Source organism: Carcharodon carcharias, chromosome 8 (assembly GCF_017639515.1).
Source record: "Carcharodon carcharias isolate sCarCar2 chromosome 8, sCarCar2.pri, whole genome shotgun sequence".
NCBI lineage: Eukaryota > Metazoa > Chordata > Chondrichthyes > Lamniformes > Lamnidae > Carcharodon > Carcharodon carcharias.
Genome location: NC_054474.1, coordinates 29,065,666 through 29,082,718, shown reverse-complemented (window position 1 = coordinate 29,082,718; position 17,053 = coordinate 29,065,666). Strand labels below are relative to the sequence as shown.

General features: G+C 41.6%; 1 protein-coding gene across 4 annotated transcripts in view; it reads left to right on the top strand.

The window, feature by feature from the left end:
- Positions 1-2,189: 2,189 nt before the first annotated feature.
- Positions 2,190-17,053, top strand: part of si:dkeyp-23e4.3 (rho GTPase-activating protein 7) — a 171,221-nt gene continuing 156,357 nt past the window's right edge. For all 4 annotated transcript variants that reach the window (XM_041192888.1, XM_041192889.1, XM_041192887.1 and 1 more), the window contains exon 1: positions 2,190-2,482. In XM_041192888.1, coding sequence (XP_041048822.1) covers positions 2,335-2,482 — 148 coding nt within the window. In that variant the 5' untranslated portion in view covers positions 2,190-2,334. The remainder of the gene's footprint in view (positions 2,483-17,053) is intronic.

The window sequence follows — 17,053 nt, the reverse complement described above, 5'->3', positions numbered from 1 at the left end:
GGCAGTTGGCAGCTAGCACTTTATACAATTCTCTGAAGCACTTATTTGCCCAAGGCGTCATCACTCTGCATGGCTCACATTGTATGGGATACTTTCTCCAGGGAACCGAGACACCTAGTTTGCTTTCTTGCCTCCTCATCCAGCCAGTTTCTGTTGATGCGAGGGTTTGAATTTGTGCATCCTCTTACAAAATCTCATGACGTTATGATTTACCGCCTTTGAACCTCAGGTAGCAACATGTGGGACCTGGTGCGCGCAGGCTTTGAATATCATGGTCACGGAGATCATCTCAGGATCCCAACATCACCAGGACAGATTGGAATTTTGAAAGGACAGGTGGGGGAAGAATTGGGGAATGCGCTGTCACCAATTAACAGCTCCTTAAGCCATTTAAGATGCTTGGTAAGGGGCCTGCCCATTCACAAATGCAAATTATTTTTTTCCCAGTGAGCCTGAACAGTCAATACATAGCTGCTGTGTTTGATGTGGGCCCCAAATAAATTTCTGTGGAGTTTATTTTGCAATCAACCTGTGGGGCCAACTAGCGCTGGCATGAGCGCTGGTTCTTTTCTTGTTATGCAATACTGCTTTGTTCCACCTAAATAGCCTTCCCAGGAAATGTCTGTTCTGATTGCTAAGCAGTGGCAGCTTCCAACATGGCTGACACCTGCCTTTGCCACTCGCACTCTGCAGGCAGCTCCCACCAGATGGAGGCACTCAGCACCTCTAATTGGGCACCGAGCTGGCTTCCTGGCCAATTAGGCCAGTTGTGGACGTCATAGGAGCGATGCAGCTCGAGCATGGCATCAGGATCTGGAATTCATCTAAGTGTCAGGTTCCTAACTCCAAATTAATCAGACCGATGCTGTGTGTATATTGACAGGATGGTCCTACTTTTCCAATGGCATTTCAATGCATTGACCAGGAATCTGTTTAACTTGTCACTCTTTTAGAGCACCGTGCAAGTATGAAGCTGATTAGTCACACTGTTTTGGTCATGAGGAGGATATCCAGTTCTTTTCTGTTTGTTCAATGGTTTCCCTTTAATGCCAGCTTTATGCTGTGGCTCAGCTGGCTATAGACTTCCTTCCAATGTATTCTAGTCTTCCCCAGACCAGGATGGGGGGTTATCTGGGGGAACCCATTCTTGTACTGTTGCCAGCTTTGTAGAACCCATATAGATCATACTCCTTATTTAGAAGGCATAAGGCTATATAAGCCAGGAGATCAAGGCCCAACCAGGGGCCTGAGCACAAAATTTGGTCTGAGAGCCCAATAGAGTATAGGGGTGCTGGACTGACAGAGATGCCATTATTTGGATATGTTAAACCAAGGCACCCCCTGCCCTCTCAGGTGGAAGTAAAAGATCCCAAGAGGCTATCCTGAAGATGAGTAGCAAAGTTCTCATCATACCTTGACCAAAAATAACCTGTCAACTAACACCACTAAAACAAGTTATGTGGACATTATTTCATTGATGCTCGCAGGAGCTTTCTGTGCACAATTTGGCTGGTGCATTTCCTACATTGCAACATTGACTACATTTCAAAAACATTTAATTAGCTGTTAAGTGTTTTAGGACATCCTGAGGCTGTGAAAGGTGTTGTAAAAATGCATGCCTTTCTTTCTGTTAGCGATATGTGGTTTATACACCAGATTTTCCAACGTTTCCAAAAATAAAATGGGCTAAAACATTTGAAGTATCAAATAAGCTCTTTTAAAAAATTGACACTGTAAAGCAACATGGTGTTTGATTATGAAAGCTCTAAAATGTGTTTCTTCCCCTCCAGTGTAGCTTATCAAAATAATGTTGCTTCTACTCCAGAAATTATGGTAACTATGAACTCATCTTCATATTTAAAAAAAATATTGAAATGGGTCAGCTGTGTAAAAAGCAGAACTCCTGTCCTATGTCAATGTGATGCCTTATGAAAATCTTTTTAAAACCGTTTTAAGACTTATTAAAGCCGTGCTTGTCTAAATGTTTGTCTTTTGTAACTTTTGAAATGCAAGTGTATAGTAAGTGGCAGCTGTGTTGTAAGACTGTGTTTAGTTGTGAGAGGAGAGGAGGGGGCACCCCAATGGATTGCTGTTTCCTTTCCAGTCTGGCCTGACCCCAAGGCACTGGAGGGGAGGTTTTTGGAGAAGGGTGTCAGCAGATTACTAACAACTTCTTTCCACATCAGGAAATGGTTTGACCCAGGCTGTTTGTTCCAAACTGGCTCCTTTTTTGTAGGCTGCAGATTTTCTATCTGGTGGTGTCTTGAGTGGAGTTTCTCTCTCTCTCTCTCTCTGTATCATCCAGATCTTTAATGGAACAGAAACACTTTCTGTATGTGGGGAATTCAGCAGAGTGACAAGCAGGGAATGGCTCTTCACTCCAAATCTCCGTTAAGACGCTCCTTCAGTGAACACATTAAGGATTCTACCAACAAAGCATGGGATATAATCTGGAAAAATACAAGGGAGAAAAGACTTTCAGGTCAGTGCATCTTCTCATTCTATTTCTAGTCATCTATGTCTCTGTAGGCACACTGTTCACTATCTAACTGTAATATTGATCATATGACTAAACTGTATTATATCCAAAGCTCAGCTCACTTCCTAACACTGACTTCTTAATAACTAAGATAATAAAATTCAGAGAGCATTAGCTGAGAAATGGCTTTTTCCCTGCATTGCTATGCCATTGGCATCTTTCAATATGTTGTTAGCTTAAGCTTCCCTGAGAAAATAACTTGCAAACAAATCTTCCATAAGGCTTTGTGTTATTAAATGCCAGGGATAGTCACTGGGATGAACATGAGTCAAACTTTGAAGGTTCATGATGCTCAGTCAACTTTCACGACATTTCTGTATCTTTATGTTCGAGCATGACGTCAGTTGATCCTGACAATCACAAGAAGGAGAGAAAGGAGGAGATAGAGTCTAAACTTGTTAGTTTGCTCACCTGCACATGAAAGCTTGCTCACCTTCACAAGTTGAATCTTAAATGTTCAAAATTTATGACTAAATCTGGACACCAGTTACCTCTCTCCTCCCCCCACCCCTTCATTTTTCCTTCTCTTCCTCCTCCCATAAACAGAAATGTTGCCATTATCCTTGACAGTTTCTTTTTTTTACCTTTTATGTTCCATATAAACTAGGCTCTGCATTTCTGCCTTCCATACAGATTAAGAGTCAGACCATAAGTTTTTAACCATTAGTACTGTTATCTGGATGTGGACAGGATTAAAATCAGTACAGTATGTATTTCACAATATATGTAATTCAATAAAAGCATCATCCAATCCCATGACATTTTATTATAGTAAGAATAGTTCAGTGAGTTCAGAGCAGGAATGTCTCAAATTCAATTCATGATCTGTGCTGAGTTGTGTGATTTCAATCAGTCAGGAATTATAATTTGCCTCAGTGCCTCTGGATTAGCATGAGGATCATCAGCAATGGTTTGCTATGCAGAAATATCTGATGGAAGCACATGTGTGGGCATCAGGTGAGAACAGGATTGGATTTGGCTCTGATAACCCTCATGGACAAATAGATTCCTGACCCTTACTGTCAGAGTTCATGCACAAATAATGACCACTTGGGAAATGTGCCAGTTGGAAAACAGTGCCAATGAAACTTTATTGCAATAGTCAATGCCTTCAGAAGAGGAGAAAGGAGAAAATAGGTAAGGGGAAAAGTAATAGAAAGCTGGAGATGAAATAATGTTCCTCTTAATTAGCAGGTATAGCTGATTGATATATAAGAAAAACCTTGAGAACTTGCATTTAAGTGGCACCTTACTTAACATGTTCTCAGGAAACATCAACATACCTCACCAGTAAATGGATTGCTTTTAAATTTTCACACAGAATTTACAGTACAGAAACAGACCATTCATCCCAACTGGTCTGTGTCGGTGTTTATGCTCCACTTGTGTCTCCTCCCTCCCTTGTTTCATCTAATGTTTTTGTATGTAGGTAAACATGGCATTAATTTGCAAACAGAAAAAGCCCACTATTAGAAAATGAATGAAATCACTAGATAGTTTGTTTTTGGTGGTGTTGGTTGATGGAGGAATGTTGGCCATGATATATGGTAAACCCTTACCCTTCTTCAAATACTGCCATAGCTCTTATATATCCAGCAGAGCAAACAGATAGGCCTTGGTTGAATGTCTCACCCAAAAGATGGCACCTCCAACATTGCAGCAGCCCCTTTGTAATTCACTGACGTGTAAACTTAAATTATGAGCTCAAATCCGTAATGAGAATTTGGGAATGTATAATCGATATCGGAGAGTCAATTATGGGCTGCAGTTAAACCAAGACATTCAGTCTGTTATAGAAAAAATAACAGTTACACAGAAGTGAGCACTCTGGAGTCTAATTGAGAGATTGAGATGTTTTCTATGTATAATGATGTGTATGTAGGAGTGAGTTACAGGCTGTAATCTAATTATGGTGTTCGAATAATATTATAAGCTATGGAAACAGTGCTGGAGGGATATACAATCATTCTCTGAATCTTTGAAATTAGACTGCTGCCTTCAATTCCTGGCAATGCTGCATATCTTTTCGTATTTGCACAGATTTTCTCATTTTTGGGTTTGAAAATATGTTTATGTGATGCAGGACATTATGTAGAAAGACTAGAAATGTTATTTTTTCTGGGTCATTTTTTTAGAATTAACTACAACAAAATTTTATGTCAGGCATACATTTCATATAAATGTGATTATTAGCAAGTTTGTTGCAGTTACACAGTACGTTGGAGCGATGCCATTGTTTAACTGTATTCAGACCGAGATGCGTAAATTCCCTCAGTCATTTATCAATATTCATCAAACTGTTGTAGCAAAGTACCACATGGAGGTCAGTAGTTTCTTCCTTCACAGAGAAATGGAGGCAATCTGCATTTATATAATGCCTTTGAAGTAGTAATACTTCTCATGTTGCTTAAGGAAGAAAAAGTTCCAACACAGGGCCTTTGCAGGTGGGTTAGGAGAGATGATCAAAGTCATGCATTTTGACAAGGCTTTTCAAGGTGGGACATGTAGTATAAGGATGTAAGCATAGCAAGGGTTAATGTGAGACTGGAGAACAGTACTGTTCACATTTTTTAAAACTAATTCATGGGATATGGGTGTCACTGGCTAGGCAAGTATTTATTGCCCATCCCAAATTGCTCTTGTTTGGAAGGCATTTAAGATTCAGCACGTATCTGGAGTTACATGTAGGCCAGACCAGCAGATTTTCTTCCCTAAAGTACATTAGTGAACGAGATGGGTTTTTACAACAATAGGCAATGGTTTCATAGTCATCATCAGACTTTTGATTCCAGATTTTTATTGAACTCAAATTCCACCATCTACCATGGCAGGATTCAAACCCAGATCCCCAGAGCATTACCCTGGGTCTCTGGATTACTAGTCCAGCAACAATACCACTACTCCATTGCCTCAATGTAGTGGACAGAATACCGTAGCCATCTGGCAGAAGCCAGCATGGAGATGGTTCCTCATCAGGACTATCCCTTGCAGATAGATATAGTTATGAGTTGTTAGTAAACAACTTTTAACCACACAAGCTTCCAGGCCTCTTAGTGAGATACTGAACAACCTGTTGCAACATGGTGGCAGCTCTTGGAAAAACCCAGGACCTCAGAGAAGCTTGAGCAGAAAACTGAAAGCTGTAAAACTAAAGGAGCAGCATTCTGACGTGACTGAAAGCACTTGAGGTGAAGACACAACTGGGGATCACCTGAAAGAACAGGAAATAGAATGGCAGAAGAAAAACTTGACTGTGCAGCTAAGGACTCTACAAAGTTCCATGGAATACCCACAAAGTGCAGAGTCAAAGGACCTAGCAGGGGTGAGTAAAAATTCAGTTCCAAGCCAGAACTAGTTTTAAAGGTTTTCAGTGCTTTACAAAGTCCAGCAGCCTGTTTCCAAAATCGCTGTGGCCAACCCAGGTTCAGATTCAGTGCCATAGCATATGGCAGCTGAGCTCTTTTAAAGGAAAACAAAGAAACAGAAGGTTTAAAAACCTCGGCCAAAGCTGGGAATTGATTATTACACACCCAAAAATCTTCTGAAATCATGGGGAAGGCTCCAAATCATTGATTTAATAAAACACTGCAGAAAATAAATCCCAAAGAGGTCAGGACTGCCCATCAAAACCCAACAAGCATAGGAAGAAATGGTTACTGCGGCACCATTTTGAAAAGAAAAAAAATTGAAATTGTTACAAAAACAGCCATGGATAGTAAACTAAAACTACCAGGTCAATTTGGGTTGACAAAGGGCCAAACAAGATGCAAAAGTTTTAAGTTATTGGAGTACCATAGGATTAAGTAGGAATTCAGAGGGAATGCAAGTTAATATAATATTGAGTATTGCCGAAAAAATGTACACTTTTTTGTCAAAGCTTTTTGTTTTGCACTCATCAAAGTAATTCAGAAAAAAAATAAATTTCAAAGGAAACAGCATATTTACACTGTATGACAAGAGAGTGCTGATTGGTTGGCAAGTGGACCCTGATTGGTATAGGCTTTGCCATGGAGAATGCACTAGTGGATGGTGATTGACAGTTAACCTCCAAGAACTGTTTGAAATTTAACCCAGGTAGCTTGACTCTGATTAGTCAAGACATTGCCCTGGGGAATGAACCAGCGAATGGCTGTTTTTGTTTAGCTGAAACAGACCCGATGTGTCTACGGATTCCTTCTGTCTGCAAAGAACAGGGCGCTGTGTATTAATATATGTAGCTTCCAGTACATGCAAATGTGCCACACTGCAAGCCCCACTGACAACCTTAAATTAGTTGCCAGCATAATTCTTAGCACCCAGAGGACTATTTAGCAAATGTTGTCCAATCACAGAATCACATCTAATGTTGGAAACTGTGTTTTGAGTTTTGCAAGCACAGGCTAGTTGGGTGCACTCCATACCTTGCCCATTGCAAACAGCAAATAGGATTTGCTGTTTGATATGATCTGCCAGTCTTTAGGGCATATGGCCTACATACCTAGCATCACAATGGCACTGACCTCTATCAATCAGAGACCGCTTGCCAACCAATAAACACTCTCTTTTCATACGTTATAAATATGCTGTTTCCTCTGACATTGGTATTTTCTTGTGAATTGCCCTAATGAGTGCAAGACAAAAAGCTTCGAGAAAAAGTCCCTTTTTTCGGCAATGCTCAAGTTCTGTACTACCAAATGACTAATTAATATATTCTTGAACCTATTTGCAGAAATGACTGACAATGTATAAGGCAAGTATAGATAAATTCTCAACCATATTTGGTGAGGTATTAAAAACCTTTGACCAGTATTTTAAACTCCAAGTTTTGGACTGTGCAGGCCTTAAAAGAAGGTATAGAGCAACCCTAATAAAGCACAAAAGGGCAAGGAGGCCGCAGGGCGAGGGAGGCAATACCCAAGCAAACCACAAGTTAGCAGCAGACCATGTCAGTACTTTGAAGAGCACAAGCTGAAGAGTTTAGTACAGAGGAAAGAAGAGGCTGAGAAGCATGTGAAAGTAAAAATAGAGTTTTTTGAAAATACCGACATAGTACCTAAATTTCAACAGCAGGTGTTAGTGTGAGGTGAGCAGACAGCCATGAATGAAGGAAAGCTATCTGATGTAACCTAAAATAAACAAAACCTGAAAAAAGAAAATTAAGCTGTTCCACAGGAAAATGTTTGTATCAAAACTGAATTGGAAAACTTGAACCACAAGATTCAAGCTGAGTATATACCTTTGAAAACGCATGGGGCAGGCTTGGTGGGAGCAGATGGGGGTGGTTGGGAAGCCGACCACTGCTATCGATCGAGACTGGAAGGTGATGTCATGCTGACGGGCCAATTAAGGCCTGCCCAGCATGAAACACGGGCAGTAGTGCTCAGCCTTGCCTGTGTGGCAGGGGGGATTGCAAGTGGGGTGAACGCAAACTTCACGTATGCATGCGAGTGCGCACTTCATAACCTCCCTGAGGAACAGAGCTGCCTCAGGGAGATGAAGAGTTATATTAAAAAATAATAAAGACATTAAAAATGTAATAAAATATGTCCCCTCATGTGACTCTGTCACATGAGTAGGGACATGTTATTAATTAGTTGGATTAATTCAACCAGAAGTGCAGCCAGGCACAACAATGAGCAGAAAATGTACAGCCTTGAAAGAGTTTTTGAGGAATCAATAGGTGCCTCTGGAAAAACATGAGGAGTTAAAAAGGATGTTGAATACTACTTCAGCAAAAGCTATATTGGAACTATCAGTAGTGACAAAGTAATATACTGAAGTGCAGTGTGAGTTGGCAAGGGGTCAACAAGAAAATAAACAGTTGAAAGAACAGCTGATCATCCTCCAAGATCAAATGCAAAAGGAATACATAATCCTTTAGCAGCCTGAAGAAATGAAAACTGCCTTGAACAACAGAATGGAAGAACCGATGAACCAGTTGGCAGAGAAGACTCAGCAATGTTCAATATTCCAGAAGAAAGCCAAGAGGTACAAGAAAGAGACTGAAGAGCTGAAGAACCAGCTCAATTGAAAAGAGATACATTGAAAGGAAAAGCCATAGAGTTTTCCAAGCTGTGAGCAGATGACGAAGCCACAAGCAGCTCGATTACAGAGCTAAAACAAATTAAGTCTCCACCAGAGACTGACCTGGCTAACACTGAAAACAAACTGAAAGACAAGGATATAGCTCTTCTGCAAATGGAGAAACAAAAGACAGAAATATGAACGGAAAATGTAAGTCTGATGTTCGAGATCAAGGAATAGAAGGAAAAAGCATAGGATGCATCAAACCTACTGAGAACTATTGAGTTGTTGGAAAGTGACATGACTGAAGTGAAAATAAAAAACCTAGGATGTCATGAAAAATTTGAACAGTTGCAAGAGAAAGTAGAATTTCTCACAAAGGAGCATGAAGCGTCTCAGAAACAATTAGCTGAAGTAAGGTTACAGAATGTGAGCTTGAGGAATAGCAAAGAGGTATTAGGTTCTGCTAAGCAAAAACTATTCAGTGTAGCGAATCAATTTTCAAGTATGAAAGATTAGTTTGCTAATGAAAAATTAGAACTTGATGAACTTCAAGTATCAGAAATATCTATTAAGTATCATGAAAAATGCCTGAAACAGGAAATGGGATTGTTGATGAATCAGAACAATTGGTTGCATGCTAGAGGATACAGTCACAGAATAAGTGATAGGCCATTTAAGACTGAGATGAGGAGGAATCTCTTCACTCATGGGGTGGTGAATCTTTGGAATTCTCTACCCCAGAGGGCTATGGAGGCTCAGTCACTGAGCATATTCAAAGCAGAGGTCGATAGATTTCTAGATGCCAATGACATCAAGGGATAGGGAGATTATGCGGGATGATGGCACCCAGAAAAAAGATCAGCCATGATCTAGTTAAATGGCCAAGCTGGCTTGAAGGGCTGAATGGTCTACTCCTGCTCCTATGTTCCTAATGCAGAACTAACAACGAAAACTGATGAACGTCTTGAACTTCAATCCAGTCTGAAGAAAATGAAAGTTGAGCTATGTAGTATGAAAGAGCAAACCCTGACTTTAAAAGCTGTAAGGAAAATTCTAAGAAACAGATTGAGGATCTAATGATTGAATTGAATGAGTCTAAGGAGCAATCAGTGACCATGGAAGAAAGAACTGAAGGTCGAGGTGAAGTTGTTACAGTTGTATTAGGATTCTGCAGATAACTCTGAAACACAGACAACTGAACTCACCAGAGCAGTTGCTGAGCTGAAGGAAAAATTAGCATGCTGGAAAAAAGAACTGGAAAATAAGAGAGTAAAGAAGTTGGGTGAAATTGTGAAATGAAGGTTCCATTTTTGAAACATCAACTTCCAGGAAGTACATGTGGATCCCATAGAAAAAGAAAACCTGAGCCTACCCATCAATGAACAGACTGAACATTCCCTTTGGAAGGAATGGGACAAATCTATGGAGTCCAAACAAAGCAGATGGATTGTTGATAAAGAGAAACACAACTCTAGAGAGTGCAGAAAGTGAATCAAATGGAGACAACCTACTGCCAGAAAAACGAATTCAACTCCAAACAAAGCTTGCCCAAGTCAACTGAGCCTACCACTGCTCCAAATGTGACTAGAATGAGATCTGGAAGAATTGTCAAGCCTCCAGGTCATCTGAATTTGTGAAGTCAGAGACTTGAGTCGGGAGAAGGGGTAACATTATTGTAATGTAAATATTTTTGGGTAAAGGCTTGGAGGGGAGGTGTTGTAAAAGGCTGTTTGGCATAGCGTGAGTTAATGTGGGACTGGAGCACAATATCACTCACAGTATGATGCAGAGAGTCGCATGGTAGTGGACAGAGTATAACAGTAGTCTGGCAGAAGCCAGCATGGAGATGGTACCTAGTCAGGGCTATCCTTTAGAGCTGTATATGGTTAGGAGTTGTTAATAAACACTTAACGTTCAACCACACAAGCCTCCAGACTTCTTAGTGAGACATTGAACAAACCCTTACAACAGGCAGGAGATAGAAAGGCAGAGAAATTTGAAGAGGGAGTTCCAAAGATGAAGGCAGAGACACCTGAAGGCTCTGCTGTTGAGAGTAGAGTACAACTAGAGGGTGAAATACACAGGAAGTCCAGAGTCAGAGCACTGAAGGGCACTTGATAATATTTTAGGCTCATATGTCCTGCAGGGGTGTAGTGGGGTGAGACTATGCATGTTATTTATAGATGAGTACAAGAATTTTAAACCCAGCCCAATGGGGAGGAGGAGCCAATGTAATTGAGAGAGGTTAGAGCAAACAAGAGCTATGTGATCACCATTTTCTGTTGTTCTTCATTAGCTCCTTTCCTGGATTACATAGGAATGACCATTTCCAGGACCTCCACTGTTTGACAGTCATATTGTCAGTCATGGACATTTTACCTGCTGCATACACTATATCTGCTGAGCACAAAACTCATCAATTTGTACGCTTACTAAATCTTTAACTGTGTGTGTGAAAAGAAATTCCCTCTTACTATCTATCAAGCAGTTAAATTTCTTTGTGAAATGCAAAAGTTTAAGCACCCTCTCTTTAAAAAAAATCTGGCTTCTGAATGGCAGCTTCCTGTGATAGCATTGTAGTTTTATTAAAGATATCATAACAGAATGTACACTCTAGTAATAAGTTTGTTTGGACTCAAGTATATATTTGTTGCTTTAAACCACAATCATGACTCAAGAGAGCCCATCTTAAGGTACCTTTGAGGGTTAGTGAAAATGAATGCATCACTGTATTTTATAACATAAAGCACATAAACGTGAACCATTCAGCTCACCAGAGAGTGGATTTGAGTAAAAGTAGCACATCTGTGATTAAAGTAACTGCGATGGGTGACTGTTTAAATTGGACCTGACTATTTCATACAGGTTAATACACAATGTACAGTGTGTTTTAAAGCTATGACTCAACAGCGTGTCAATATGACATCATATACTATATGGCATAAACTTGACTGGTCCATCAACCTCAACTCAAGCGGAGGATGTGTTGCAGTCCTCATTATTTACACCATCACTGCTCATCCTGGGTAACCACTTACATTGCACAGATGACGCTAACCATTTTCCATTTCCACTGAAGCCAATTACAAAGTCTCTATTTATAGTGCATTAAGTGTGCTGGCTTTTTCAGGCAATTCAATACACTTTTTTGTACTGTTATCATATTTTATTTACATTTACATCCCTCCATGGATCGCTCTGTGCCTGACTATTTCCTGGGTCTCAATGGGTTTTATTAAGTTAGATTTGGTGGTCATCAGCGTTGTAAATGTCAACTGAAGAGGAAAGAATTGCTGGACAACAGAGAAAGGACAGGGGATTGGGTTAATTGCTCGAGCAGAGAACCTCCCAGCATGACCTCGCCAGGCCAAATGACCCTCTTCTGTGGTGTAACCATTCCATGATTCTATGATTCAACAGCCAGTAGATATAGGAGTGGATGTTGTTGATAAACATAAGGATCAGTTCTGGAAGGATTTGGTCAAAAATAGGGAAGCAAACCTTGTTTTTGGAGAGAACACCACTTTCTGTAAAGGAAGCCAGTCCCATGGCAAAACAGTTATTTCAATCCCAGCCTTGGACATTTCCTCGTCCCTCAGTCTCTCTGTCCATACAGTGTCCAATGCTTATGGTAGGCCAATCGCATTGACAGCAACCTATAAGTGATGGGGCCTGTGCTGCTTTGAAAACATTCCAGTGTTGGTGTCCTGTGTAATATTTGTAAGAGAGCTTTTTATATTGTCTTTTGCTCAGTTTAATGTTTTCTTCTTTATCTTGCTGGTGGGGATGACATAACTTTTGGGTGTGCTTTGGGTATCACATGATTCAGCCAGGGGTAGTAATGTACATGGTTACCTCGATATTGATGTCAGCATTTATTTTGTTGACTGGCACAGAGAAAATACTGCATTGTTTCTATACATCTATACTATATTAACAGTATTAAGTGGACACATCCTATCCAGTCCCTAGTCACATTTCTTGTCACAGTTTTATGTCAACTTTGTCAATATAAATTCCTATGCCCACATTTATAATTCAAACTTGTCACACTGTAATTATAGCTTTCTGCCAGAGGTGATGCTGCAGCATCTCTTTCTGCATCTCCCAGCTTCTCAACCTATACTGCAAAAAAACACAAACCGTAATCCACCCAGCTTCATAGCCTCCAATTGCTGTAGGCTTTGGTATTATAATTAATACTAAATTGTAGTATTCTATAAAATGAAGGACAGAATGTCTGATTAATAAAGTGGGTGAATTACTTATCTGCTTTATGGTCTAACTACCCTTGCCCTGTAACCCCACTCACCTGAAAATTACACCAGATCTTGACTCCCAGGCTCAGATATTCACAGAGTAATAGAGCATCCATGCCTTATCCAAACTGGCACTGGAACCCTGGATCTGGAAGTCCCACCCCAATTTCCGACAGATCTTATTTGCAACAGCAGGGGAAAGGGGGTGTGATGTGACTTGTACATGATGGAAACCCTAACCCAGCAGAGCTATCTGAACTCAATGTTGAAGTTTTCACAGGAGTGAGGCTCGTTCCCAGCAGTGTATAACTGCAGGTTTTGAGAGTAGATGTGAATGCTCGTAAAAGATGGATAATGTCTGTGGAACTATCAAGTTATTTAAATCCTCTCCCCTTTAAATTAAAAAAAAAGCCTGCTGTGGCTCTGAGTTATGATGCTTGCAGTTTCCATAGCTGTTTGTTGATATAACCCTGAGAGCTATCATTATAGTATTATTACTACTTGGCTGCTTCACAGCCAATCATTATCACAGTGTTGCGGGGGTGGGGGGGGGAGTGGGACTGGGCGGTGGTTGTAAATTCATAGTGCAGCCTCAAGAGGTTATTATGGATTAGCGGGCGTTGATCTGGGGTTATGAATATGAACGTTTGTTTTTGTGAGGGATTAAGTACTTGATGGAATTTAAATGTATTGAATGGGCTTTTATCAATTAGGTTTTTTTCAGATAGATAGTGAAATCTGTAATGGATACTTTATTTTATTTCACCTTGGCATTGCTCCTGAGGTCTTCCCGTGGGGAATATTGAATGTGTTGGCATGGAGGGTGCAATGGGAAAGATTGGTGCATTGGGGGCATGGCTGGCATGAGTTGGCACTAAGTTGACATAGGGGTTATAAGGGACCATGGAGTGAGTGGGGGATCATGTGTTGGCATGAGTTTCCTCTAAGTTGGCATAAGGACTATAAAGGGCCATGGGAATTAGTGGGGGGCATAGGTTGGCATGGAGGGTATGAGGGGCCATTGGGGGTGGGTACAGGGGCATGGGTAAGCATGGATGGGGCAAGGGGAGTGTGTGGGAGGGTGAGAGGATGTGAGGGATGAAGGCTAGAGGGTCTAATATTCAACAACACAACTGGGACACTGAGGCTGGCCTTTTAACCAACCCGCCTTGACAGCCAGCTGCATCTTTGGCCACCTCAGAACTGTTTCCGGGGGCAGCAGCCTGACTCTAACATGCACCCACTGCCTCCACCCACCCCACCCCTCACCCCAAAAATGAAGATCCCTTCATTCAGGGTACTTTTTCCCGAGGCGTACCAGAAGGTTACCCAGCTCTGTGCAGCCACCTCAGGGGTGAAAACCCAGTGCCTGTTGCAATTTTGAATTGAGTAACATATTTAAAATTTGAATTGTTTTGTAAAGAAATGTATAACATAAACTGCCAGCAAATTTCAGTATCATTTCTGTGTTTCTTTTATTTCCCACAATTTTCCAACAGCTGTTGTATTTGGAAATTGATAGCCAGAAAAAACAGTACAAAAACATAGCTTGCTCGTTTTTTTAGCCAGTGATCACAGCTAGCATTTCCCGCATTGATATAAGAACATAAGAAATAGCATCATGGGTAGGCCATATGACTCCTTGAGCCTGTTCCACTATTCAATATGATCAATGCTGATCTTTGATCTCAATTCCACTTTCCTGATCCCCATATTCTTTGATACTCCTAGAGTCCAAAAATCTATCCAGTTCAGCCTTAAATATACTCAACAACTGAACGTCCACAAACCTCTAGGGTGGGGAATTCTCAAGATTCACAACTCTCAGGGTGAAGAAGTTCTTCCTCTTCTCAGTCTTAAATGATCAACCCCTTATCCTGAAACTGTGCCCTTGTGTTCTAAGCTCTCCAGCCTGGGAAAAAATCTTGCAGTAGCTATTTCACCTCTCTTCTATTTTTACTTAGTTCTGTTGAAGGGTCATTTGGACTCGAAACGTTAACTGTGTTCCTCTCCGCAGATGCTGCCGGAACAGCTGAGTTTTTCCAGGTAATTTTGTTTTTGTTTTGGATTTCCAGCATTCGCAGTTTTTTGCTTATATCTTGCAGTAGCTACTCTATCCTCAGTGAATGGGTAGGTGAGTGTGGTAAATGAGATGTGTGAGGTGGGTAAGTGGGTGAGTGAGTAACTGGGTAAGTGGGTAAGGTGAGTGGGGTGAATAGTGGGTAAGTTACTAGGTGGGTGGGGTAGGTAGGTGATTGTGTTGGGAAGTAGTCAGATTGGGTTGATTGTGGTCAGGTCTGGTCGGGTCAGGGGTTAGTTGGGTGGTAACCAGGTGAAGGTTGGGGGTTTAGTTCAGTGGTCTGGGGTTAGCTGGGATTTCAGCGTGTTCTCGGGTGGTCGGGGAGGTAGTTGATCACTTCTCATTCTGCTAAGCCCCTAAGACTCCAGAGTATAGGCCCAATCTGCTCATCATTGGACAACCCTCGCATCCCATGGATCAACGTAGTGAACCTTCGCTGTATTGCCTTCAACTTAAGTATATCCTTCCTCAGATAAGGAGGCTAAAACTGTGCACAATACTCCAGGTGTACTCTCACCAAAGCCCTGTACTCTTACACTCCAGCCCCCTTGCACTAAAGGCAACATGCTTTTGTCTTCCTAATTGCTTGCTGCACCTGTATTTTAACTTTTTGTTGTTCTTTTTGAGGAGACCCAAATCCTTCTTAAAAGTTTCCCACCAATCAGAATATGTTATGCTTTACTAATCTTCCTACCAAAGTAAATAACCTCACATTTTCCCACATTATACTCCAATCTGAAATAAAAACAGAAAATGCCAGAAATACTCAACAGGTCAAATAGCATCCGAAGAGTGAGAAACAGAGTTAACGTTTCTGTTCAATGACCTGCGTTCAGTCCGCAAGTATGAACCCCGAACTTCTAATCGCCTGTCGCTTTAATTCTCTGCCCTGCTCCCACTCTGATCTCTCTGTTCACACTGGTCAAATGAAGCTCAATAGACACTCAAGGAACTCAGGGCATCAGACTCCTGGGCTCAATATGGAGCTCAACAATTCCAGGTCATAATCACTGCCCCCGTTTTTTTAGGCAGCAACTGTTGGTAATGATTGTGCTATTCCCATTTACATCTCTAGATCCATGTTTTGTTTCTTTACTTGTCCCATTACCATTTATTTTGCACCATCATGCCTTTTGGCATTTAATCTGTCCTGCCTTCCACCCCATGGCATACCTTTCTTTTGTTCTTTCCACCTCTCCCCCATTTCCCTGCCTCTGTACTTGCTTAAAGACTGTTGCATCTCTAACTTTTACCAGTTCTAATGAAAGGCCATTAACCTGAAACATTGCCCTGGATCCTCCAGTCAGCGGCAAGTAAACATTGGCCTAGATATTCCTATCCCGGCTGAAGCAGAAATGGGCACTGCCGCCTCTCCAGGGTAAGTCCAGTGAACACAGGAGAGTCAGGGGAAAGAGAGGACACACCCCGTTTTGGTGACAGTAGCTGCCGTATTCAGGTAAGCTTTTAAAAGGCCCAGGTATTTTAATGAATGATTATGGGTTAGTGAATGAATGGGTGTGCAAATGGGTAAGTGGGTGAATGAGTGAATGGGTGGATGAGTGTGGTAGATGAGGTGGGTGAGGTGGGTAAGTAGGTGAGTGCTTAACTGGGTAAGTGGGTAAGGTGAGTGGTGTGGGTAGTGGGTAAGTTACTAGGTGGGTTGGGTAGGTAGGTGATTGTGTTGGGAAGTAGTCGGATTGGGTTGATGTTGGTCGGGTCTGGTCGGGTGGGGGGTTAGTCGGGTGGTAGCCAGGTGAAGGTGGGGGATTTAGTTCAGTGGTCTGGGGTTAGCTGGGATTTCAGCGTGTTCTCGGGTGGTCAGGGAGATAGTTGGGTCATGTGGTCAGGGTGCTGGTCAGGGGGCAGGGTGGCTGGGAGAGTGATTGAGGGGGTCGGTTGTGGTGCTCAGTTGAGTTACTCTGGCTAACCACTGAGTTAGACCAGCTATTAAACTGTGTAACGTTTCCTGGGTAAGTATGCAGGTAAGTCCTGTATATCTGTCCTGAGCTCAGGGCTGGAGATATTTTCAGAGGATTCCGGACAGCAGGGAATCAGCCCTTCAAAAGTTTAAACTTCTCAGGCAATTTCCCGACTGTCTGCACAAATTAACATCTGCAGGGTCCTGATGTGCATTTTCCAATGCACGTCCCGTCTCCACAATCCAGAGTA